We start from the raw sequence: 23,261 nt of genomic DNA, 5'->3' as shown, positions 1-23,261 counted from the left end.
GTGACCTCAACTGGGTACATGAGTGATGGTGGAGCTTAAGTATAGAGTTTCAAGGGTTCTATACCTGTCACACACTGATATGACAGATCTTTAAAAGAGCACTTTTTGGTATCATTTGTTGATTTCTGTGGTGTATATACTGTCATCATGGCTGATTTCAGGCAACCAGCATGGAGTCCCTGAGTGAAGTAATTAGAAGGGAAGTGTATGACCAGCTCATACAAGCCGGTGAACTGGCTCCAGCAGACCACTGGACAGTAAAAGAGGAGCCACAGGAGGGCACAGCTACAGCAGATGCTATGGGTAACCTTGGAAGACTCAGCTCTCTCCCTTCAGATTTAGCAGAATGGCTGTTCCCCACCCCTGTGATTTGTAGCAGCACCCCATAACCTTGGGTGGGCATTCAGGCTGCTGTCAGAAAGGCTCCGTCAGAGGTCCTGGGCTCCTCCTTGAAATGACACCCTCGGGATTTGCCTCAGGCTGGGACAATCCACTGAGCACGAAAGGCCGCTCTAAAAGGCTCCTGTGTCAGTTCTGCAGAAAGACAGTCTGATGGTGCTCATCCAGAGAGGAAGGAGAGGGGCATGGCAGTGCCATCAGCTGTTCTTCCTCTTCCGCCTCTCACTTGGATTTCAGCATTCCCTTCCTCCCAAATTCCAGGAATTCATAAACACCTGGGAATCTGTCTGGCTGGACTGTGCCTCATCCAGAGAGCAGGCCGAGTTCAAAAACAGCAGGCATTCCTGAAGAGATGGTGAGGTGAGAGGTAGGAAATAGGGGCGAGACCGGGATGGGCTCCTGCCCCTGGTTGTGGAGGGACCCTGCTCCCAGCTGAGGCGAGGGAAACAGGCCCTGAAGCCAAAGCTTGATGCCCTTGAGATGAGCAGCTCTAAGAGGAAAACACAAACAAGTCCAGAGTAAAGGGGCCTTCTTGTCCAGGGATGGAGCCCCTAGAGAACCTGAAAATTTTGTACAATTTTGAATCTTGCTTCCAAGTACTCATCATTTTGCTGAGCACAGAACCAACACTCACAATACATTGATGGCCCTGATCAAGGTGGAGTTAGAAGCTTCAGGGCTCCATCCTCCCACAGAAGCTTTGAACAATGAGCAAGAACTGGCAGAAACATCTTTCACAAAGCTTCAGAAAACAGTTAAAGGACTGCAGTAACAGGTGGGCACCGAATGAAGAAGACTCTTTAAAAGCACTAGGTGACTTAAAGCTAATATGTAGACGTCAGTAATAACTGTGTAACAAGAAACTAATTTCAACTAAAGCCAATATAGCCTGAGTTTCCACAGGAAGCTTGGTGCTGAGCTGTTCAGAGCGACTGAGTGTTGCTAAGGTTTAGGCAGGCATGCTTTCTTAACTTTATTCTAACTTTTAGAGATCTTGATTTTTAGGCATAGCCTGAACCAAAGCTGTGGCTCACTGCTCACTTCACTCTGCTCCCTGGTCATGCACAGCAACATAATCTAAACAGGAAAACATGAGCTGGGGAACTAGGAAACCTGGTTTCTATTCCTTATGCTTCCACAAACTAGCCTCATGATCCTTGGTGCTCTTGTCTGCAAAAAAGGGGATAACGCTAATTGCTGAGTTCACAGGGCTGTTGTGAGAGTAAAATGAGACAATGAAGGGAAAGGAATTGGACAAGTACAGTGCAAATTGTTAGAAATGGAAACAATCGAGTTAAAGGCAATGGTAGAAACAGTGGCAGAAGGGTTCATAGATGTACCAGCCCTTTCTCTGTGTGGCTTAAACACAGGTCACCATTGTTTTATTAAATTTCACCTAGCACAGAAAAATAATTATGCATGTAATAAATAAAGCACTGCTGTAAAAAAAAAAAAAGGGCAATAGGATCTCTTGGATCCCTGGTTGACCCCACCCTCAACCCTACCCCTCACCAGCTTGGAGCCAGTCCATGCTCCCAGTGTGAATCCCTGGACGTGGTTCCAGAGGCAGCAGGATAACTTTCCTACACATTCTGGGAGCTTATCTGTCTGGCCAATCTATCTGGTGGTGGTTTGAGGGACTCGCTGTCCCAGAACTTGCCCTATGGCTAGGAGGTGGCTCACAGAGCTCTCCTAGAGAACAATGAGGGAGAGAAGTCAAGTGGCTGCCTGCAAGTGGCTGCAAGGGATTGCTGGCTCTAGGGAATATGGTGCAGTGCCTAGACCCTGTGGAACCTGTTTCCTAGGGAAGAGAGGTCATCTGTAGCCATGCAAATGGGGAGATTTCTAGGAGGTCTCTACCCTTTGGCCTGGAGCTATTCTTTCAACTCATTGTCTGGATAAACCCTGAAGTAAAACACTCCCACAGGTTAATTTGCAAAAATTAGGAAAGGTGTTTTCTTCTACTCCTCCTGTTCTAGATTGCGAGCTGCCAGAATGCAACACACCAGAGACAGATTGGGTTTTAATAAAAGGGGATTTATTTCATTAGTTCTTCAGAGATAAGGCAGCTTTCAACTGAAGTTCTTTCTTACATGGGAAGGCACAAGGTGATCTTTGCTGGCCTTCTCTCCAGAACTCTGGGTTCCATCTTTCCCCGGGGTGATTTCTTTCCGCATCTCCAAAGGTCTGGGCTGAGCTGTGAGTGCTGAGATGAGGTTTGCTGAGCTACCTGGGCTATGATACTTTGAGCTCTCTTATTTAAGCACCAGCCAAATAAGTCAAACGTCATTCACTGCAGCAAGCACGCCTCCTAGCCGACTGCAGATGTAATCAGCAACAGATGAGGTTCACGTACCATTGGCTCATCCCCACAGCAGCAGAACTAGGTGCCTTCACTTGGCCAAGTTGACAACTGACTCTAACTACCACACCTCCTCTTTTTTTTTTTTTTTAAGTTAGCTCCTGGCATCCAAGGGAAACCTGCCAAAAACCCTAGCTGGATACAAGCTTAAGGAATAATGCCTCAGAATCTAAATTCCAGTGACAACACTAGAATATCAAATTAAATTAAAATATCAAAATTTCCAGGTTTCAAGAAAAGATTACAAAACATACAAAGTAACAGGAAACAATGTCCCAGGGAAAAGAGAAGACTAAAACATTAGAAATCATCAGTGAGGAGGACTGAACCTGGGACATTCCAGATAAAGACTTAAAAAAGTAAAAGATCTTAAATATGTTCAAAAAAGCTAAAGGAAAATATAGACAAAGAACTAAAGGAAACCAGGAAATTGATAGATGACACAAAGAAAATATGAATAGAGAGATGGAAACTTCGGAACCAAAGAGAGTTGAAGACCTAGTATCAGAAGGCAAAAACTCTGTAGAAGGGTTCCACAGCAGATTGAGGCTGGCAGAAGAAAGAACCAGTGTACTTGAAGATAGAACAATTGAAATCATCCAGCCTGAGGAAGAGAAAGAAAAAGAATAAAGAAAAGTGAACAGAGCCTGAGGAACCTGTGGGACACAATCAAGCATGCTAATAGAAGCATTGTGGGTATCCCAGGAGAGAGAGGGGGAGGGTGAGAATATCCAATAAATAATGGCTGAAAGCTTCTCAAATTTAATGAAACACATTACTATGCACACCCAAGGTGTTCAATGAATTCCATACAGGATAAACCCAAATAAATCTGCACCTAACCATGTTATAATCAAACTACTGAATGCCAAAGAGAGAATTCTCAAAGCTGCAAGAGAGAAGCAATGTGCCACAAGGGAACCTTAATAAGATTAAGTGTCAGTTTCTCATTGGAAAACATGGAGGTAAGAAGGCAGTGGTGACAGCAAAAATTGCCAACAAGAATTCGATATCCAACAAAAGTGTCTTCCAAAAATGATGGGGGAATTAAGATATTTCCAGATAAAAAAGAAACGAGAGACTCTGCCACCACTAGATTGGCCCTACAAGAAATACTAACGGGAATTCTGCAGGTTGAAAGGATATTAGACAAATGAATGAAGCCACATGAAGAAATAAGATTTCTGGTAAAGATAATGATATGGGTAAATAAAACTACCTTTGGCTATTGTATTTTGGTTTATAAGTCCACTTTTTATTTCCTAAAGGTTCTAAAAATCAAATGCATAAAATGTAATGATAAATCAATGGCTTTGGATTCATAATATATAACTATGTAATTTGCAACCAGAAGTACATAAAGCTGAGGGGATGAAGGGGTGGAGGAACATAGTTTTATTGTCCAAGTAAATGCGACTGTTACAGATTTAGGAGGTCAAATTTAATTCCTGTGATAACCACAAAGAAAACATTAGTGAATATGCAAACTCGGAGTCAGAAAGTCGAGTACAGGTTACCAGGGGTGGGGGCAGGGGCAATTGGGAGTTAATGTAAAATGAGTGCAGAGTTTCTGTTTGGGTGAAGGGAAAGTTCTAGTAAGGGATGGTGGTGGGGAGACTGCAACATCATGAATGTGATTCATCCTACTAAATGGTGTGCTCAGGAGATGTTGGGATGGGAAGATTTATACTGTTTATATGTTTCCACAATTAAAAAAATAAAGACAAACTAAAGGGAGAATGACAATTAAATGCAATGTATGATACTGGATGGTGATTAAGAATAGAGGTGACATTTTCACAAGGATAGTATAGGGACGGCAGAAAAAATTGGAATATAGAATGTAAGCTTTCTATTAATTTTAAATTTCTTGAAATTGGTAATAGTATTTAAGGTGATGACATAAGTGAATACACAGGGAGGTGTTATGTGCTCAAGGATATGTGTGCAGCCTGCTCTCAAATGTTCAGGAGACAGATACCTAGATATATAATGGATGATGGAATGATATGGCAAAGGTGGTCAAATATTAAAACTGGCTGGTTTGGGTACCTGGGGTAGTGTGGCAGTTTGTTGGAGTTCACTGTATGAGATTTGTTTCATTTTTCCCATTGTCCTATAAGCTTGAAACTCTTTCAAAATAAAGAAAAACCCAAAAAACATGTTGAAGGAGAAATGAGACCTTTATTAACCCGTTGGGTATTGAAAATACAGAGGCAAAAAGTAAAATGTAGGGATGAGAAAAACCAAGGCACAAGGAACGGCCTATAAAAGCCGCTAAGACCCAGCATGGACACACAACAGAACCTTCTTTTCTAATCAAGGGTCTGGGTAGGTGAGAAAGGTCACCAATTCCACTGAGATAGGCCAAACTACTCCCGGCCCATCTGGGGAGAGAAGCAGAGTGGTACCCTCAGGTAAGGAGGGTTAGAACTTGCTGGTATAAAGAGTAACAATCCACTTGGGCATACGGAGGAAGCCAGGCATGTAGGAGGACAGCCAGCCCAGCCTAGAGGTGGTGGAAAGGACGGTGGTCAAAGACAGAAAGTCTTGGACAGGTCGGCCTGGGGATAACAAGGAGAGGAGGATTCAACCCTTGTTTCCAATTCCTTGAACATCTCAACCTTGGCCAAAGAAAATGAGTGGGGTGGAGGAAGGAAGGAACAGGGAGACAGTGAGGGAGAAGGAGTGTTCAGGGAAGAGAAGGAAGAGACATCTGGGCTGCTGGAGCTCTTACCATCCACATCCCGAAAGCCATAACGTCGAGCAAGGTCACAAGACGGCAGCACCTTTCCACTCAGGCTCAGGATATTAGGGTCTGTGGACACATGTATAGCTGGAGATGGCTCAGGAGTAGCACAGAATGGCAACATTTGGGACTGATTCAGGAGCTCAGGAGAATTGTTTCTCTGGTCCTAGGAAGGTACCTGGGCTTCTGACCCCTGGCCACACTTAGCTACTTCCTAAGGCTCCCAAACATCACACTAGGAATCCTACTTTCTGGGCCTCGAGAACAAGAGGAAAGAAGAGCTTCTTCCTACTTGACAACCACTCAAACCAGGGCCCAGCCCTGACTGCCACAGTCCTGATAGCATCCCTTTCTTGTGGCCAGCTGTCCCCAATACTTCACCTGTTGCCAAAGCGACGACACATTTGCCACTAACTTCTGGGGTTTCCCCGGATGAGAAAAGTGATCTGAGCTGAAACACAGGGGTAGGAAAGTGAAGAGTCAATATCCAAGCACACTGCCCAGTCCCCTTTCCCCCTCACCTACTCCAGGAGGAGAGAAAGGCCCTCGTGGCTCCACCTGCGGGAACCAGTGACTTAGAAGATCACCAGAGCTGCTCCTCACACTCAGACGAGACTGGCACCCCCGTGCCAGGCCTCACTGGCTCCCTGAGGAGAAGGATCTGATGGTGCCAACCAGGGCCTGGACCTTCGAGGTTAGCAGCTCAATGTGCGTGTTTTAAAGGAAGGGCTTTGAAGCCTGTCAGCCTTTCTTCTTCCCTAGGGAGCCTTTCCATTTATGCCACATGAACACGTTTCTTAACCTTGCCGAGTTTCATTTTCTCCATGTGTAAAATGGAGATGATATTTCCCCTGCAGGATTATAGGAAATCACGTGTGAACAGTGCTCAGGGACTCAGTAGGTGGGAGCAGCTACTGCTGTCATGGTCTTGTTGGGGATGGAGAGGATGAGTCCCCTGCCTCCCTCACCCTTCCCTTGCTAACCTGCTTAACTTTGGGATCCTCAGAAGACTCTTCCTTTGTCATAAACTCCTTCATCATTTCTGTCTGCACGACCCCTGGCCACAGAGACACATAGCTGACCCCGTGGCGTCGTAGCTCGTGGGCACAGTCAACAGCCAGCCTGTCGCACTGTGGAGGGTCAGAAGGCAGGGTGACAACCAGATCCTCTGGCAGTGTCACCTCCACACCTTCCCTGCTCCGCCGGGGTATGCTCAGGCCCCCAGCCATTCCCAGTCCCACCTGCCCTTCTTCCCCAGTATAATGAGGGGCCCCTTGAGAACCAAACAAAGCGACTGTCCATGGAGAGGCAGAGGGAGAGATGAGGGTCAGCTGGCTTTACCATTCTGACCACTGGGAACTCACCTCCTGAGTCACAGATATCATCATGGTCCTGCACCCCTTCCCGACCCCCATGCCACTGGGTGCTCACCGCAGCTTTGCCCACGCCATACGCAACATTGAAGAAGTACTGCAGCCCGCCAATGGAGGAGATGACCACGATGAGCCCACGGCCAGCTGGGACCATCAGCCGTGCCCCGTAGACCGAGCACAAGTAGTGGCCTCTGGAGGTGGGACGGAGAAGAAGGCAGAACTGCCTTTGGCGTTTGTTTGGGGGCTGCGGCCCTTTGGCAGCTTCCTCTGCCCTCTAGCAGTTGCCGTCAGCAGAGGGAAGGCTGCAGACCTGGGAAATCAGACTCGAGCCCGCAAAATGAGAAGGAAAACGGTTAAAAATCAACCACCGCGAGATGAGGAGCAATCATCTTTCGAAGACGGAATGGAAGAATAAAGGGCAGTCACAATCACAGATACCTCAGGGGAAAGACTTCAGAAACGTATAGGGTTTACACGGAAAAAATATATAAAATTTCTGCCCAATATAAAGAACAAGTACAGGCATAATATGGTCACAGACAAGAAGAATCAATGTATATTTACATTGCTCTATTCAAATTAATCCATACACGGCAATTAAATCTTAAATCTGTATGTCCATAAGGCTTTTTGGAGGAGGTGACTAAATAAACTAAGGCTCAATGAGAAGGATAAACATATGAGATTAGCCTGGAAAATCTTGTAAAAAGAAGAGGAATGTCTGGTGGGTGAGGGCGTTGTGCATCCTCACCCTGTAATAAAATGGACCACAGGACATACTAGTTAAAAGAACGCAATACAGGTATAACAATAGGCAGGTGAATTAATAAAATGAAAATAGTCAATAGTTAGATCCAAGTGTAAATAAGAATTCAACATATTTTCAAATCAGTGGGGAAAGATGGATCATTCGATAAATGATTCAAGATGATTGGGAGTCATGTGTGTGGCACTGGTTCTTATTTTTTATTTCAAAATGAATTCCAAAGGCTCTCACAGTTGAATTAAAAAAGAAAAAATGAAAGCATGAAAGTAGTAAGACTGCTAAAAGAAAACATGGGTGAATGTGTTAATAAACGGGGTGGGGAAGGCCTTTCTTAGCATCACAACAAGATAGAAACAATAAAAGAAAAGATCAACAGATTTGACTTTTTAAAAGTAAAGCATATATATATATACACACACATTTATGTACATATATAGAGAGAGGTGGGGTGTATGCATGAAAAAATGAGTAATAAACTGGGAAATTACTCGCAAAACAAATAAACTCTTCCACAGAGACCTTTTACAAATCAACGTAAGAAAGAATAACCAAATAACATAAAAAACAAATCACATAAAAAGAAAGAGGCAATAAACCAATGGAAAACAAAGGAAGCGCAACCTCACTAATCATTCTAAAGAAGCATGAATTAAAACAATCTTGAGATATTTGTAGCCTATCAAAGGAGCAGAAACTGTCCCGTTAGGTTGAGGACACAGGGAAACTGATACTTTCCTTCACTGACGTGGGATTATAAATTATTGGGGTCTTTTTAGAGGGCAAGTTGATGATATTTATTACATCTTTAAGAAGTACATACGCTGTGACCTAGAAATCCTGCTACTGGGGGTTGTTCTGTAGAAACACCTGCTCACATTTAATGGGCCTCCAGGGCAGCATTACTTAATTGGGGGAAAAAGGATACAACTCAATTGCCACAATTAAGAAATTAGATAAATAAATTATGGTACATCCTTCCAACGGATAATTTTGCAAGCATTAAAAAGAATTAGAGATATTTGTGTGGACAATATGAAAGGATGACTAGGAAACCACTCACAGTAGCTATCTCAGAGGAGGGTGAAGAGGGTGGCAGTGAAGAGAATAAGATTCATCACGGTCTTTAACTTTTTTTTCAGCAATTAAAAAAAAAACATAGATATATATATTGTAACCAGAAAAAACTTTTTTTGCTAGGAGGAACATTTTAGGACCCTATAAATGGAAACAAGTCGAGAGAGTTTTAGTTTGAAAAGGAAAGGCCATTTCTAGGAATGCATATGAGGGACACAGCAAATGTGTGTGCGCTACATGTGCGTGCATGTGTGTGTGTGTGTGCACTGCATGCGCATGCGTTTGTGCGCGTGTGTGCATGTGTGTGTGTGTGTGTGTGAAGAGGGAGGGAAGGTGCTGATGTGCTGCCGAGAAGCTCACAAAGTGAACTTTGCTGTCACCGGGGCCCAGCGCCCACCCTCCAGGTCTGGTGTCTCCCTCACTGCTGCAAAACCCTGACCAGCAGGGGAGAAGGGTGTGGAAGGCTCCTCTCTTTGAGGCTGATGGACAGAGGCACTGCCTACTTCCAGCGTTTCGGTTTTCCGTTCATGTCTCTGAGCTGACCGCCTCCCTCTGACCTCACAAACTTTCTTCCACTTTAGAAACCACGATTGCATTCTAGTCCTTCTCCCACTTTAGAAGTCACAATGGCATTTTAGTTCTGCTTTCAGGGGCTTGCTGCCTGAGTCCCAGGATCGGAACTGTAGGTGTTCTCAAATGCTCTGATCAGGTATTTGCAGATAATCTCTTGTTAGTCCCACAGGTGGCTGATCATATCTACCTAGTAGAGTTTAATAATCTGAGAGAGGAACATCGTTCCAACAATAAAAAACACGGACACTGCTGGTGCGTATTTACTGGGTGAATTCTAAATGCTGTGCTTCCACCTCACTTCTCTGCGTAATGCCGAGACGCCCCTGCACTCTGGGCTCTGACCCAGAAGTGCCCTTGCCTGTGGGTCAGGAGTAAGAAAGGGGCGGCTAAGGAGCGGGAGCACTCACTCTTTCTTATTAACCTTCTCTTGGTCCAACACAAAGGTATCTCTTCCTCTAACCACTTTTGAAAGTACAGATTATCTACGGGGTGTGTTATTTGTGGGGAGTTGGAGCTCTCAGGGAGGAAGTCTCCCTTCTTGGTTGTGCGTTTGAATAGGCAGGGAGTGAGGCAGGAGGGAGGCCAAGGGCTCCTTCAGGTGAAAAGTATTGACAGAAAGAAGGCAAAAGGTGACACTCCCAGGTACAGACTCACCTGAATGAAACTTTTCCAGAGGTAAGTGGGGCAAATGGGACAGAAAAGAGAAGGGGATGGAGGGGCAAGGAGGCTCAGGAAAGGAGAGGGCCAATGGGAAAAGGCCTGCCCCCCCGCCTGGGTGAGTGAGTGAGGGGACCCAGGTTCCTACAGTGGCCTTGCAAGGGGAGCACCTACCTGAGTCCCACGTTGTTGACATCGTCCCACACAGAGGTGGGGCTTTCCCAGAATGTCTTCTGCTTATTGTCCATGATTGTCTGGAAGACACAGGAAGGGTGATGGATTGGACGATCTTAAAGCAAGAAGGAGTGAGGGGCTGGGTAATAGAGGAGACAGTGGGGATGAGGACTCAGGGCTTAGGGGTAGGGCCAGGAACATGGGGCTGGGATCAGAGTTCAAAGGGTACCTGGACCCCAGCGTAGGCATTGTTGACCAGCACATCCAGACGCCCCTCCTGCTCCCGACGCACCTGCTCGAACAGGCTCTGCACGTCACTCTCCCGACTGGAATCACATACCACAGGCACACACCTGCCTCCACGGGATTGTGCCTGAAGAGGGACCCAGGAGATATGTGCTAAGGCAACCCCCCCAACCAAAGTGAACTTGGGAGCTGAGAAGGCAAGCAGCTGAGGGAACCTGGCGAGCAAATCTCACCCTCTGGTGTTTCAGGAATGAGCGGCTCCTCCCTCTCGGCCCCCACCTTGCCCCCACCCACCAGCAAGGTGGATCTCGTGTTTCACATCAACAGACTTTTACTGAAGCTTATAAACCACGTGCAAGGCACTGTGTCCTGCACATGGAGGACAGGGACAGATAAGGCATGGAGCCAGCTCGTGAGAACCGAGTAATGATCCTTTTCCTCATCCTTGGTCATTTCCATCTCTCAGGCCCTTAGCTCCTACTCTTCGGCACTCACTTCGAGCTCCTCTGCAACCCCAGCCCTCTTACCCTCATCCCATCAACTGTCCTCTTTGGTAACTGAGAAATCAGTTACTAAGTAACAACTCTTTCTACTTCATGTTCTGCCTCATCCTGAACAAATGTGTCCCCATCCTCCAACTTTAGAGAAAGCATGTTGTCTTATTCTAGAACAATCTCCCTGTCCTACCCACCTGTGCTTTGGATCACAGTCTCTTACCCTAGTGCATGAATTACTGCAACGGCTCCTACCTGCTCATCTCTCCTCCAGTCTTTCTACCTTGTAAATTAATTCTTCATACGACAGCCAGTGTTGAACTGTCTAAGATGCAAATCTGTTTAAAATCTTCTGATGGGATCCCCATCTCTCAGAGAATAAAGTCAAAGTTCTCCAGCATCTCATCCCCATGCTTGCCTTGTACTTTTAGGCACTAGCTTTTATTATTCACCACATGCACGCTGTGTACCACTTTCCCTCTGCTAGAATGCCTTTCCTAACTTTAGAGACTCAGTTTGGGAACCACCTCCTGCAAAATGCCTTCCCTGACAATCGTGTTCCCCACAGAATCTCCACATGCACTCACGTGCACACCTCTCTCATCATCACCACGTTCACACGACATGGAGATAAGCAATTTCTGCATCTGACTTCCTGTTGGACTCTGTCTTTTTAAGAGCAAAGATTATATTTCATTAATCTCAGTAACTTCAGTGCTTTGCCTAGCACCTAGCAAACTGTAGGCACCCACACATTTATTGAACTGAAGTCTAGTAGGGAAGTCTGGATTCCAAATGAAAACGTAAAGTTCATTAAGGCTTCCCCAAAAATAGAAGAATGTACAGGCCTACAATCCTTTAGTTGTTAATTCCAAATTCCCGAAGCTCATAAAGCTTACTTGGTGGTGAAATCGGACCCGACCTAAAGTTGATTGTGGTATTTGTTTATCCCACTTGGAGTAAATATTCATGTTTTGCTGAGGAATATTACGATTTTCAGTAAGGGATTACGGGAGAACCTGAGAAGGGCTTCCTCGGGTGGTTTCTGTGCGGCGGTCCCAGAGCAAGGGCTCACCTCCTGAGCAGTGGTCTGCAGGGTGTCCAGATGACGGCCAGTGATGTAAACAGTGGCCCCTGCTTCGCAGAGCTGCAAGGCAATGCCGCGCCCGATGCCCCTGGACGCCCCAGTCACCACGCACACTTGGCCCTTCAGAGGCGGTGCCATGATTCTGGTAAAGGGTGAAAACCTGTGGCAGCAGAGACTTGATCTGCGGAAAGCCAGCAGATTGCGTGTGTGCGTGTGTGTGTGTGTGTGTGTGTGTGTGTGTATGGGAACCCAAAACAGCGGCAGGAAGGGGAGCAAAGTTCGGGCTTGTGTGTGTGTGTGTGTGTGTGTGTGTGTGTGTGTATACGGGGACCCAAAACAGCAACAGGAAGGGGAGCAAAGTTCGGGCTGTGTGTGTGTGTGTGTGTGTGTGTACAGGGACCCAAAACAGCGGCAGGAAGGGGAGCAAAGTTCGGGCTGTGTGTGTGTGTGTGTGTGTGTGTGTGTGTGTGTGTGTGTGTGTACGGGGACCCAAAACAGCGGCAGGAAGGGGAGCAAAGCTCGGGCTGTGTGTGTGTGTGTGTGTGTGTGTGTGTGTGTGTGTGTGTACGGGGACCCAAAACAGCAGCAGGAAGGGGAGCAAAGGTCGGGCTGTGTGTGTGTGTACGGGGACCCAAAACAGCGGCAGGAAGGGGAGCAAAGGTCGGGCTCTTATGACAGGAGGGAAAAGGAACAGAGGGGGTGCCTGAGAGGTGGGTGGGCCCTCAGGCAGGGCTGCTGAGTGTCTCTTTTGGGAGGGTAGGGAGTGAAGGGGGCGGGCTGGGCTGTCCAGAGCTGGACACCTCGTGGCATCCTCTGAGGTGGGAGGTTCTGGAACGGGAGACCCTCAGAGTCCTGGGCTCTCTGGGGCTGTGGCCCTTACAGCCTGGATTCAGTCCCGCCGACCCCTGGCGCCGCTTCCCGGTCGGGTGGAGGGAGGCCCGGGGACCCCGAGGCGAGCGGGGAATTCTTACTCGCCCACTGCTGTGCGGTCTCGCTACAGCTGCTGTGGCTCGAAAACCTTGATTCTGGCGGCGGGAGCGGGAGGGTTGGAGTTGAAGTTCGAGCTCTGGCCACGATCAAACTGGAGACGTGAAGGAAGGGCTCCGAGAGAGCAGGACTGGGTCTGAAACAAAAGTCGGGTTCGAGGGGGCGGAGCGCTGGCCTGGGGTGTGGGCACGTGTGGGGGCGGGGCGAACCGCGTGACCCAGCTACGCCCCCCTGCCTGAGGCCGTCGCGGAGCTGTGACGTACGCGGCTGCGCCCGGAGCGCGCCGGCGCTTCTAAGTCGGTACGGTGCATGTCCCGTGTTGCGTGGGTCACTCTACGAGTAAGGGGGGATAGCGAGACTGACAGGGCCCGGAGCACCCATGGGGCTGGGTCCACGCTCCTCCCAGAAGGTGAGGCGCCGGCTTCTAGCTGGCTGCAAACGGGGGCGCGGGGCAAAGGGGTCCGGGCGGTCCCCACCAGGCCGCAGGTTGCAACCGCGCCGGCCTCGGGACGGATCCTCGCAGCCCCACCCGCACCTGAGCCCCGAAGCGCTGGGGTATTTCCGCCGGGCGCTTTCAGCTCTAAAAGAAGCTCCCAAAACCGGAGAAGAACGAGGTAGGGAGCAACTTCGGGGTGGGCCCAAGGGAGGGGGTCTGTCTGGGTATAAACTCCGGCGCAGACTGGGAGATTTAAGGGATCTCCAAAGCGCGGAGATTTAATTTCATATCCCATCTCCTCTTCCTCGTCACCCCCCCCCCCCACCGCCTTGGTTGGGTGATGGAATGTAACCTTACCATCTTCTCACTGTTTCTTTCCTCTTTCCAGATCTGATAGTGCAGAACGTATTGAAGGAAGTGGAGGCTCAGGCCCTAGCCTTGGCCACGAACAGGAGCGGCAGTGAAATGCTGCAGGAACTGTTGGGGTTTAGTCCCTTGAAACCACTGTGTCGAGTATGGGCTGCTCTGAGCTCCAACTTGCGCTTTGTGGCCTGTCATCGGTGTGGAGTCCATGTGTTGCAGAGTGCTTTACTGCAGCTACCTCGTTTGCTGGGGAACTCGGAGGAGGAGAAGGTGAAGGAAGAGGAGGAGGAGGAGGAGGAGGAGGAGGAGGAGGAGGAGGATGGAAAGAATGATTCCTTAGAGACTCTGGAGGAGCTAGTCCTGGGATTAGCTGCTGAGGTGTGTGATGATTTTCTTTTCTACTGTGGAGACACACATGGCAGCTTTGTGGTCAGAACTCTCCTGCAAGTATTAGGAGGGACTCTTCTGGAGTCTGAGAGAGGCAGGCCCAGTGGCTCCCAGACAATTGGTAAGTACTACAAAAGAAGAAAGTAGTCCTAGAGGGAAGGAGAGAGTAAAAAGAAGAGTAAGTCTTCATGGGGAAACGTACCCTTGGAGAATTAGCAGAGAAATTAGGATGGCTTAGCTGACCAAAGATTAGTGTATGTTGCAGAGGCCCAGAGGTGAGAATGCATAAGTGTTTTTAGGGCACAGCGATTCGAATGGAAGCAGGGAAGGGAGATATTTATAAAAGCAGTGGATTTCAAACTTTTTTTTTTAACCACAACCCATCATAAGAAATTTGTATTTTAACACAATTTAGCATCCATATACGTCTGTATTCCTGTATTGGATTTAAGCAAAAGTTCAGGAAACAATACCTTTACTATATGCAGTCTACTCTGTGTTTTTTCTTTTTAAATTTTATTTTTTGTTTCATTCTATTTAAAAATGTTGGTTGAGACCCAGTAAACTGATTTCATGATGCACTCATAGATTGTGACCTCCATATTGAGAAACTGAGAAATACGGTTAGAGAGTTTAGGTGAAGCCTGATTTTTGGAATGCCTTAAATATCTGGCTGAGGAGTTTGGACTGTCTCCTGTGGAGAAGCTGGTGGAAGTTTCTTAGAAAAATGGAAACAAATGTAGTCTCAGTTCATTCATCCAGGTGAGAAGAGACATTCAGGTGTACCACTTTGGTTCCCTGTGTGCAAGCAAAGCCTTGTTCATCTGTGGAATCCTCCTCCCTCCTGGATGGGAGTTTGTGATTTCACTACTGCACATATTCTTGATCTTCAGAAGCACAAAGGGCCTCAGCTCGGGAATGTAAGCCAACTCATTTCGAAGTCCCTGAAATCTTCTTGAATCGCCTTCAGGACCTAAGTTCCTGCTTTCTACAGGACATTGCTGGTAAGGAGGAGAGTAGCAGAAGAGTCTAAAAAAAAATCTACTTTTCTAGAGGTGATTACTATCAAATAAGGACCTTACTTAAATCAGTCTTATTTGTCTTCTCAAACTTGGTCCGGTTTGATGTTACAGAACATTTTGTATAGACCCTCTGTATCCATAGTCTCTTGTACTTTGCCATTTGCAGGTTGAACAGGTTGTTGGGATTTTGGGAAAGCTACTTTTATTATTTCTGCTCTCACCCTGCAGTGTTTGTCACTGACAAGATCTCCAGCTTCTGCCTTCAAGTGGCCTTGCAGATTTTACACCGCAAACTGCCCCAGTTTTGTGCCCATCTCTGTAGTGCTGTGATTGGCTATTTGAGTACCCGCAATTCCTCAGCAGATAGCAGGTATGATCAGGGTCTCAAGATCGACCTAGTTTGATGGGTCTGTTTGAGATGATGAGACGAGGTGGTACAACTGTATTTTTTAGTTATGACGGTCTGATCCCCTTCTTCTTGTCCCCAGCCCCCTGCTACTGTTTCTGCGGGATCAGACGAGTTCCAGACTTCTAGAGCAGGTGCTGCTAGTGTCAGAGCCCCCGAAACTTCAGATCCTCTTTGTGGATCACTTCCAAGGACAACTGCAGACCTTGGCTGCACATCCCATTGCCAACTTCCCCTTGCAGCGCTTGTTGGATGCTATCACTACCCCTGAGCTGGTGAGTCTAGAACTGGGCTGAGTCTGTTTCTATATTCTGTTGTTTCTACCAGTTCTTGTTCTGGAGCCTTATTTTATTGCATGCCTACCTCTTTATCTTTGACAGTGTGCTGGCCATTGCCCTTGAAATACTATTCTTGAAGGTTTCCTGGAGTTTAGAATGAAGGTACCTTCCTCCCAGAGGGGATTTGTTATGGCTTCTCCCAGGTGTCAGAAGGCATTACCAAAGAGACTGACTTAATTCAAATTTGCAGACTGAGTTTCCATGGCCCATCCAGAATGGGTTCTTGGCTACAAATCCATATGAACACTGGGGCTGTTGCCATATTGTCTCTTCCTTTTCATGCTTCCCTGCGGTCTCATGGGTTGGAAGTTTGGGTGTGAGGGTAGGATTAATTCTGGCTCTTCCTCATCCTGAGATTATGGCCATTTAAATTACCCTCTCAAGGTGTGACAGCACCTCTAAAACTGCCCCCTTGTCCTGGGCCTTGTCCAGCAAACCAAAGTCCTGAAATGTATTGGCAGATGCTCTCAGGGCAAAAGAAGCTTTGAAGTTGCTGTATTCTCCACACCATTCTAGGTGCAGGTTTTCCCCCAGGTTGGCCCGGTAGTTCCCCACTATGTCTTCATTGTTTTTCCCCATCCTCATGTTGAATATTATTACTTTTGTTTTTTAAAAAGGCTTTTATATCCCAATTGTGGTGGTGGTTACTCGAGTGTGTGTACATTTGTCAAAGCTTATCTATATATACATTTAAAATGGATACTTTTTATTTAACATGCAGTTTTATTGAGATGTATTCACACACCATACAAGCCATCCAAACTATACAATCACTGGCTCACAAAATCCTCACACAGTTGTGTATACAACCCTGTGATCAATTATAGAACATTTTCGTTACTTCAGAAAAATAAGTAAAAATAAAAAACCCAAATCCTCCCATATCCCTTATCCCCCCTATTATTGACCTATAGTATTAGTGTGGTACAATTGTTACTATTGATGAAAGAGTATTAAAATATTACCGTTTTCTATAGTCCATAGTTTGCAAAAGGTACATAAAATGGATACATTTTGTTCTGTTTATACCTTGAACATGTTGCTTTATAATAATAAAAGCTTTTTTTGTGTAAATGCAGCACAGTCAGAAAATAGACTGTGCTGCATTTACACAAAAAAAGCTTTTATTATTAATAAATAAGAAAATACAAATAAACATTTAAAAAACTTAAAAAAACCATATTCCTATCTCACCAATTACCTCTAACACCTTAATTTTTTTCAGTGTATGTATCTTTTTTAACAAAATGAGATTGTTCTATGTCTTATAACCTGCCTTTTCTGATACCAGTCTCCATCATCCCATGGCAATAAATTTTCATGTTAATGTAATAGCCAGTTTGTATTCAAATTGCCTAGTTGTCCTAGAAATGTCCTAGAAATGTCCTTTGTAACTGGTTTGGCTAAATCAGGACACCTGATTCTTATGATGATCTTTGCATCTGTCATAACCTTGCACATTCTCTTTTCTTTCTTTCTCTGTGTCTTTTTTCTTAAAGACACTGACTTGAACAGACTAGGTTAGCTAGTTTGTCCTGTCTTCATTGCTTTTAAGGAAGTGCTTTTTTTTATGCTTGGTCTAGCATTTTAAATTGATTTCAGCAGAGAGATATCTCTGGGTAACTTATTTCACTATTACCAGAATGCCAAACATTCTTATACCATGTCTTCCCTTAGCTGTCCCCTGTGTTTGAGGAACTGAGCCCTGCCCTGGAAGCTGTGCTGGCCCAGGGCCACCCAGGGGTAGTTGTTGCCTTGGTGGGGGCTTGCCGCAGAGTTGGGGCCCACCAAGCCCAGGTCCTGCAGCTGTTGTTGGAGGTGAGTGGATATTACCATGACCTAACTATGTCCTTGGTCCAAATTCTACCTCACAGTACTTGTCTAATCTTCAGTTATGGTTCCTTTGGATCCAAGAGGTCTGATTCCTGAGGAGTACTTAGATATAGGGAAAAATAAGGACAGAAGCCATCTCACAGCCCTGGAAGGAAATTGTCTCCCAGAACTAAGAGATAAGTTTATTTAAAGAATAAACATTTAGTTAGCCCCTGTTATGTGTATAGAGACAGGGAATCCATAGGTAGCTGAGAGCCTATCTGCTTTGTGGAGTCAGGCTATTCTCACTGCTACCAAATGATTTCCCCTGCCTTGGCAGTCTGAACTGGGATGGGTGGAGTAGTTCTAAGATTCATCATGTTTTCTTCTCTAGGCGTTCCACTGTAAAGCGCCCTTATCCCGGCAAGTGGCCTGTGTGCCTCTCTTTGCCAGTTTGATGGCTTACGAGGTGTACTATGCACTAGCGGAGGAGGAGGAGGCAGTGCCCGCAGAGCACCAGGTAACATAGAGGAGAGGCCAAACCATTGACTGATTGGAGGCCAGGCCTCCCAAGGCTTGGGAAGCCCCTCACCTCTGACATGAGGGTGGCAACATCTTCTCATATCATTCGAGTAGAAGTAGCTCATCTTCTTGGTTTGGTGTCTGCTTTCTAATTTCCTTTTTCTTTCCTGCCAGGTGGAAATGGCTGCAGCCAGGCCCCTGGGAGAAGTGACAGTCCTTGGGTCTCTACTGGTCCAGCATCTGCTACACTTCTCCACCCCTGGTCTTGTTCTTCGAAGTCTGGGTGCCTTGACAGGGCCACAACTACTGGCTTTGGCCCAAAGCCCTGCTGGCTCCCATGTGCTTGATGCTGTCCTGACCAGCTCCTCTGTGACCCGCAAGCAGCGTCGCCGTTTGCTGCAGACCCTAAAGGTTAGACTTCTGGTTTCTGTCTTGCTTCCTCCACCATTATCTGTTCAGAAAGGAAGAACTTTCCCCAGGGCTGTACTTTCAGACAGAGAGAGGAATAGTAGTTTCTATACTGCTTTGACTCAGCGTGTAAGCTCTTCTGAAACTTTACTCCGCAGCCCCTCTCCCCTACTACCACAACACACTTTCTTGAACTTCCTTAGAGTGACCTACTTCTTGCTTGTCTCAATGCAGGGACAGTACGTGGCTCTGGCCTGTAGTCGCCATGGCAGCCGTGTGCTAGATGCCATCTGGAGTGGAGCAGCCTTGGGGGCCCGGAAGGAAATTGCTGCTGAACTGGGTGAGTACTAGAGCCTCTTTTTTACTTTTCCAAACTTTTCCTTCTCTTACTCCAGATAACGTGGTGGTTGGGGAGTAGATTTAAATTCAGTAGATTTAGTTCCAAAGGATGGTCTGGGCTCTTGGTTCTTAGCAGTCTGCTCTCCCCTTCTCCTCTGCTGATTGCACATCCCTGCACTTCCACCCCACCTCCCCACTTGTGTTCTTTGGAGAGAGGGGTGTTAGCTCTATCCCATAGGCAAGCCCTGGGGCAGGGGAAGTTAGAGGGACCTTCACCCCAAGCAGGGTTTGTCTACAAGAGTGGATGGGTGTGCATGATGTTATTGAACATAGAGTGGTTCCCTTTGCAGGGGAGCGGAACCAGGAGCTGATAAGAGACCCTTTTGGCCACCATGTGGCTCGAAACGTGGCCCTGACGACCTTCCTGAAGCGGCGAGAAGCTTGGGAACAGCAGCAGGGGGCAGTGGCCAAGCGGAGACGGGTGCTGAACTCCATACTTGAAGACTGAGACCTTCGGATCTGGAACTGGGGGTGGATGGGGGTGGGGGGAATGAAGATTCTATCCCATCCCTTTCCTGGGTTAAATTGGAGTCAAAAGTCTTCTTGGTAAATATTTTTATATTTTTATTGGAAGTGTTTTTGGTTATGTTTGGGGAAAAGGGACAAAGCAATAGAGATCTCAGGGTAAAGTCAGAGAGGCCTGTCTTCAGTGTGTTGGAGAACTTAGGGATGGGCGTTGTTAGAAAGGAATCTAGATATAGCAGCACTTTAAGGGTGGGATCAAAGATGTTTGGGGGCAGGCCTGTGGCCTTTCAAGGTAAGTGGAAGGCTAGAAATATGGCTGGGATGGGGCAGCATTCTTCAGGAATGGATGTGGGCTGCAGGTGTAAGGCATTGTGCTGATGCCTCTTGTCACAGTGGGGTCAGAGGACAATGGGGAAGTCAGATGAATTATCTAGCATGCACTGTCTGACCAAGTTCAGAAACCTGGTGCTGTCACAGTCTTCAGAGTATCTCTTGGAACAGGCCTGGGGCAGAAGCTCACATCCGTATTCAGTAGGAATGGAGGCGGCTCTGCCAGTGCTCAGCCCCTTCCACTACATGGCGCAGGGTGGAGGAGATCCCCAGCAACACATGGCCCAGGCCTTGCAGCAGTGTGGAGGTCCAACGTAGGAACTCCCTGGAAGGCAGAAACAAGGGCAGTCAGATAAATAAGAACCCAGAGTTCTGGGGCCTTCAACAAGTGGATTGGGGGCGGGGGGGAGTGCCAGAGAAGGCACTATGGGGCCTCTCCAGTTGTAGGGGATTGGGAAGTGGGACATACTGATGTCTGACCTGAGTACTTTCTTTGGGCCGAGTCCTTGAAAGTCACAACTCATGGAGTAGAGCCCGTAGAATGTGGCTTTGACGTTCAGGCTGCCAAAGAGGTCTCGGGGATTTTGCTTGTATACGTCGAAGGTGATGCGGGCGATGTCCTTGCTGTGCTTGGGCTTCTCCCGGCCCAGGCCATAGGACAGCACCCCGCTCTGTAGTGGACCCCCATTAGTGCAGTGGGCTCTCACACCCTGACACCCGCCACTTCCCTTCAGCACTGGGTCAGACCCATCCTTGCCTGGATTCTCCCCTTGTAAGATGTAAGATGGTCTTGACATCTCTACAGCTCTCCTAGTGCCTCTGTCCCCATGATCAGGGTTAGGCTAGAGAAGAAGCTCAGGAGAGCTATGAAGGATAGGTGGCCTACGGCATTCCCAATGTGGGCCTCTCACCCTGATGGGGCTCCAGCTCTGCCCCGACTCCAGCACCATCAGGCATGTGTCATCCTCCAGCAGATGGAAGAAGTCCTCATTCTCCACAGCAGTCCCATCCTCTTCTAGCACCAGTGTTAGCACTCCACTCAGCAGCAGGGCCTCCAGTGCCTGCCCCGAGGCAAGAAACAGGAGGGGAAGGTTAGGGTCAACATCTATCCACTGGCCCTAGACACTGGTTGATGTTCCAGAGCTACTTCCAGCTCTCTGCCATCCCTTCTGATGGCTCCTGTTCTCAGTCTTTTAGTTGTCGGGGGACTGTAACTAGGAGCTGATCTTTTTCCTATTTGTTTCTGCCTTGCTCCTACCACGCGATTGTCTTCTCCCCTTGCTCTCCAAGCCACTACTACTGGTTTGGAGTTGAAAAGCTAGCCAGATTCTCTTGAAGTCCATCTTTCTGTCTTATCTACAAAGCCCGACCTCATTCTCCCCCATCCTCACAGAGTCCTCCAGAACCGTTTTCAGTAGTAATGACATGTAACCTTTTTGAACACTTAACTGAGCCAAATACCTATGTAGTACTTTATGTACATTAGTCTCTTTTTACTCTGTTCAACAACCCAGGGGGTGGATCTATTATTTCTTCTTTATGGCTAAAGAAACTGAGGTTTTGATAGGTTAAATAACTTCCCTAGATTTGACAGCTAGAAGTGGCAGTCTCAGGATTTGAACTTGACTTGCCCTACACATTACTGTTCCATACTGACTTCTGAATTCCATCCCTCCAATTTCCTATCTACTGCTGTTTCTACTCCAAAGAAAGCTCACTATTTGGAAAATAAACAAATTGACTCACAAGTATCAGAGGCCATTCAGCTCCCCCTCTGCTTTCAGCCCTTGGAAGGAGAGTCAGCCATACAACTTCAGCCCTTTCTGCTCCATCATCCCAATTTCTCACTGTTTTCCAGCCTCCTGCTGTCCCAACAATAGGAACCTGGGACTTGACTCACCTTGTCTAGCAGTTCCTGGCGGGTGGCAGCTGTCAGACCTTTCCGGGTGGTCCGCTTGTGATCACAGACTCGGAAAGGTCGCTGGGGTGGTGGAGCTGAGTTCCAGACTCTCCGGCCAAACTCGGAGCTCACATTGGACACTGACCTGGTAGTTGGAAAGAAAGGTCAAGGAGTGTGGAGGGGCTTGGTGAGAGCAATAGGGATGATGGGGAGGGGGGTGGAGTAGGCAGGGGAGATCTAGGTTTGCAGATGGGAGCAGATGAGAGAGGGAGAGACCACTGGATAGGGGTTGGGGGGCAGAGGTTCTTCAGGAGCTGGACTAGCCCACTGTGGAAAGTGGGGAAGGAAGGAGGGTCAATGAATCTTCTTGGGGCTGAATAGAGTTGTGCTCTGCTCATAACCCGTTGGTGGATGGGGAGGAGAACTGGAAGTCACCTGAGCAGGCTGTTGGGGTTCAGAGCAGAGAGGTACTCCATGGTAGAGGGAAGTAGTAGGGAAGGTTTCCTCTCACAGCTGAGCTCTAGGCTGGGTGCTTCTGTTCTGGGCTGGGCTGAAATGGCTGTTTTCTATTAAAAACCTGGTATCAGCCCTGGTGGAGTGGGGGATGAGTCAAGTTTGGACTCTGGCCCCCCTGCCTGGCCAGTAAGAAGGACAAGGTCCAGTGGGAGGGAGATGGGGAGGGACCTAGATGGGGTCGTGAAGGAAGGACTGAGGCCCAGAATTGTCCAGAAAAGGCCACAGCAGTTTCTGTCTACATAAGTGAATAGTGAAACAGGAGCTGTGTAAGAGGATGGAATGTGACTGGTGTTTTTACTTCTTTGGAGAGCATTTCTATGGGCAGTCTCTGGCTCCTATCCTCTGAGAAGCTGCGCTGTATGAAATCTGTACGTACAAACTGCCACCTACTGGAAGAGCCATAAGCTGCAGTTTTAGGAAAAGTGAGCCTGGGCTGTGGGTGGAGAAACTGGATGGCAGCCTGGGCAGGGCTTGGGGAAAATGAGAGGGGAGACCAGGTGCTTGGGTGGGGTGTGAGGAGCGGATGATTTTACCTCTGTCCACCAAAACCAGGGTGTTTCTTGGAAGCCTAATCACTGGAGTCCAGTCTGGGGCCCTGGCCTTCCTGCTGTGTTGTTCCTTCCTCTTTGGTACAGGGGAGAAGCTGGCTCAACACATCTCTGGCCTCATTCTCCAGAACCGCCTGTTTCAGCTACACTGAGCTAGTCACCTCACTCACCTTTCTCCTTTTGCCATTTATTTAATGGGCATAAAGGAGAGGTAAATGGGGTGGGGAGTCCTTTGATGGCATCCAGACTTTAGCTTTTAGTGTTCTATGTCCCATCTGTCTCAGCTGCAGCTGCGATGGACACTTGTCTGGAAGCACAGACTTTCGGTAACAGTGAAACCCTCAAATGAGTGCAAGTCTCACTACTTTCCTGCCTAAAGCCTTGGCAGCTCACTCACCCTCACAGGTACAGGCTGGAAGTGTATATAGCGGCCTTCGTGCCTCCAAGACAACCCTAAACAAATGGAGC

General features: G+C 47.4%; 3 protein-coding genes across 5 annotated transcripts; 1 reads left to right on the top strand and 2 right to left on the bottom strand.

Annotated features, from left to right (window-relative positions):
* Positions 1-4,925: 4,925 nt before the first annotated feature.
* Positions 4,926-13,130, bottom strand: DHRS1 (dehydrogenase/reductase 1). Of its 3 annotated transcripts, none has more exons than XM_077127085.1 (9): positions 12,926-13,130; positions 11,943-12,135; positions 10,357-10,500; positions 10,128-10,207; positions 6,942-7,074; positions 6,494-6,640; positions 5,892-5,961; positions 5,499-5,579; positions 4,926-5,325 (listed from the first exon to the last, which is right to left on the bottom strand). In XM_077127085.1, the coding sequence occupies exons 2-9, from the start codon at positions 12,090-12,092 to the stop codon at positions 5,189-5,191; spliced, it is 942 nt and encodes a 313-aa protein (XP_076983200.1). In that variant the 5' UTR covers positions 12,093-12,135; positions 12,926-13,130; the 3' UTR covers positions 4,926-5,188. The 3 variants fall into 3 exon arrangements, with proteins under 3 accessions (XP_076983200.1, XP_076983201.1, XP_076983199.1); XM_077127086.1 differs by having other exon boundaries at positions 11,943-12,114; XM_077127084.1 differs by having other exon boundaries at positions 11,943-12,096; positions 12,926-13,129.
* A 77-nt stretch (positions 13,131-13,207) lies between these two features.
* NOP9 (NOP9 nucleolar protein) lies at positions 13,208-19,607 on the top strand. The gene is made up of 10 exons (XM_077127082.1): positions 13,208-13,555; positions 13,766-14,248; positions 15,021-15,131; positions 15,378-15,519; positions 15,638-15,830; positions 17,571-17,711; positions 18,100-18,225; positions 18,402-18,638; positions 18,870-18,975; positions 19,325-19,607. Exons 1-10 carry the CDS (start codon positions 13,321-13,323, stop codon positions 19,480-19,482), a joined length of 1,932 nt encoding a protein of 643 aa, XP_076983197.1. The 5' UTR covers positions 13,208-13,320; the 3' UTR covers positions 19,483-19,607.
* CIDEB (cell death inducing DFFA like effector b) lies at positions 19,565-22,413 on the bottom strand. The gene is made up of 5 exons (XM_077127083.1): positions 22,165-22,413; positions 21,730-21,874; positions 20,741-20,890; positions 20,310-20,500; positions 19,565-20,154 (listed from the first exon to the last, which is right to left on the bottom strand). The coding sequence occupies exons 1-5, from the start codon at positions 22,203-22,205 to the stop codon at positions 20,028-20,030; spliced, it is 654 nt and encodes a 217-aa protein (XP_076983198.1). The 5' UTR covers positions 22,206-22,413; the 3' UTR covers positions 19,565-20,027.
* Positions 22,414-23,261: the final 848 nt, after the last annotated feature.

The sequence above is a fragment of the Tamandua tetradactyla genome, chromosome 14, assembly GCF_023851605.1.
Source record: "Tamandua tetradactyla isolate mTamTet1 chromosome 14, mTamTet1.pri, whole genome shotgun sequence".
Taxonomy (NCBI): Eukaryota; Metazoa; Chordata; class Mammalia; order Pilosa; family Myrmecophagidae; genus Tamandua; species Tamandua tetradactyla.
This window is presented reverse-complemented; position numbering and strand designations above follow the sequence as displayed.

What these genes read in the sequence shown, in the direction of transcription:
- CIDEB (XM_077127083.1), bottom strand. Translation starts at nt 22,205, where the DNA reads ATGGAGTACCTCTCTGCTCTGAACCCCAACAGCCTGCTCAG. An exon ending in AACCCCAACAGCCTGCTCAG is followed by an intron (nt 21,875 to 22,164) that starts GTGACTTCCAGT and finishes TCCAACTACCAG; the next exon opens with GTCAGTGTCCAATGTGAGCT. An exon ending in AGAGCTGGAGCCCCATCAGG is followed by an intron (nt 20,501 to 20,740) that starts GTGAGAGGCCCA and finishes GGTCCACTACAG; the next exon opens with AGCGGGGTGCTGTCCTATGG.
- DHRS1 (XM_077127085.1), bottom strand. Translation starts at nt 12,092, where the DNA reads ATGGCACCGCCTCTGAAGGGCCAAGTGTGCGTGGTGACTGGGGCGTCC. An exon ending in ATGCCTACGCTGGGGTCCAG is followed by an intron (nt 10,208 to 10,356) that starts GTACCCTTTGAA and finishes TGTGTCTTCCAG; the next exon opens with ACAATCATGGACAATAAGCA. An exon ending in ATGGCGTGGGCAAAGCTGCG is followed by an intron (nt 6,641 to 6,941) that starts GTGAGCACCCAG and finishes GACCCTCCACAG; the next exon opens with TGCGACAGGCTGGCTGTTGA.
- NOP9 (XM_077127082.1), top strand. Translation starts at nt 13,321, where the DNA reads ATGGGGCTGGGTCCACGCTCCTCCCAGAAGGTGAGGCGCCGGCTTCTA. An exon ending in AATTCCTCAGCAGATAGCAG is followed by an intron (nt 15,520 to 15,637) that starts GTATGATCAGGG and finishes TCTTGTCCCCAG; the next exon opens with CCCCCTGCTACTGTTTCTGC. An exon ending in CTATCACTACCCCTGAGCTG is followed by an intron (nt 15,831 to 17,570) that starts GTGAGTCTAGAA and finishes GTCTTCCCTTAG; the next exon opens with CTGTCCCCTGTGTTTGAGGA.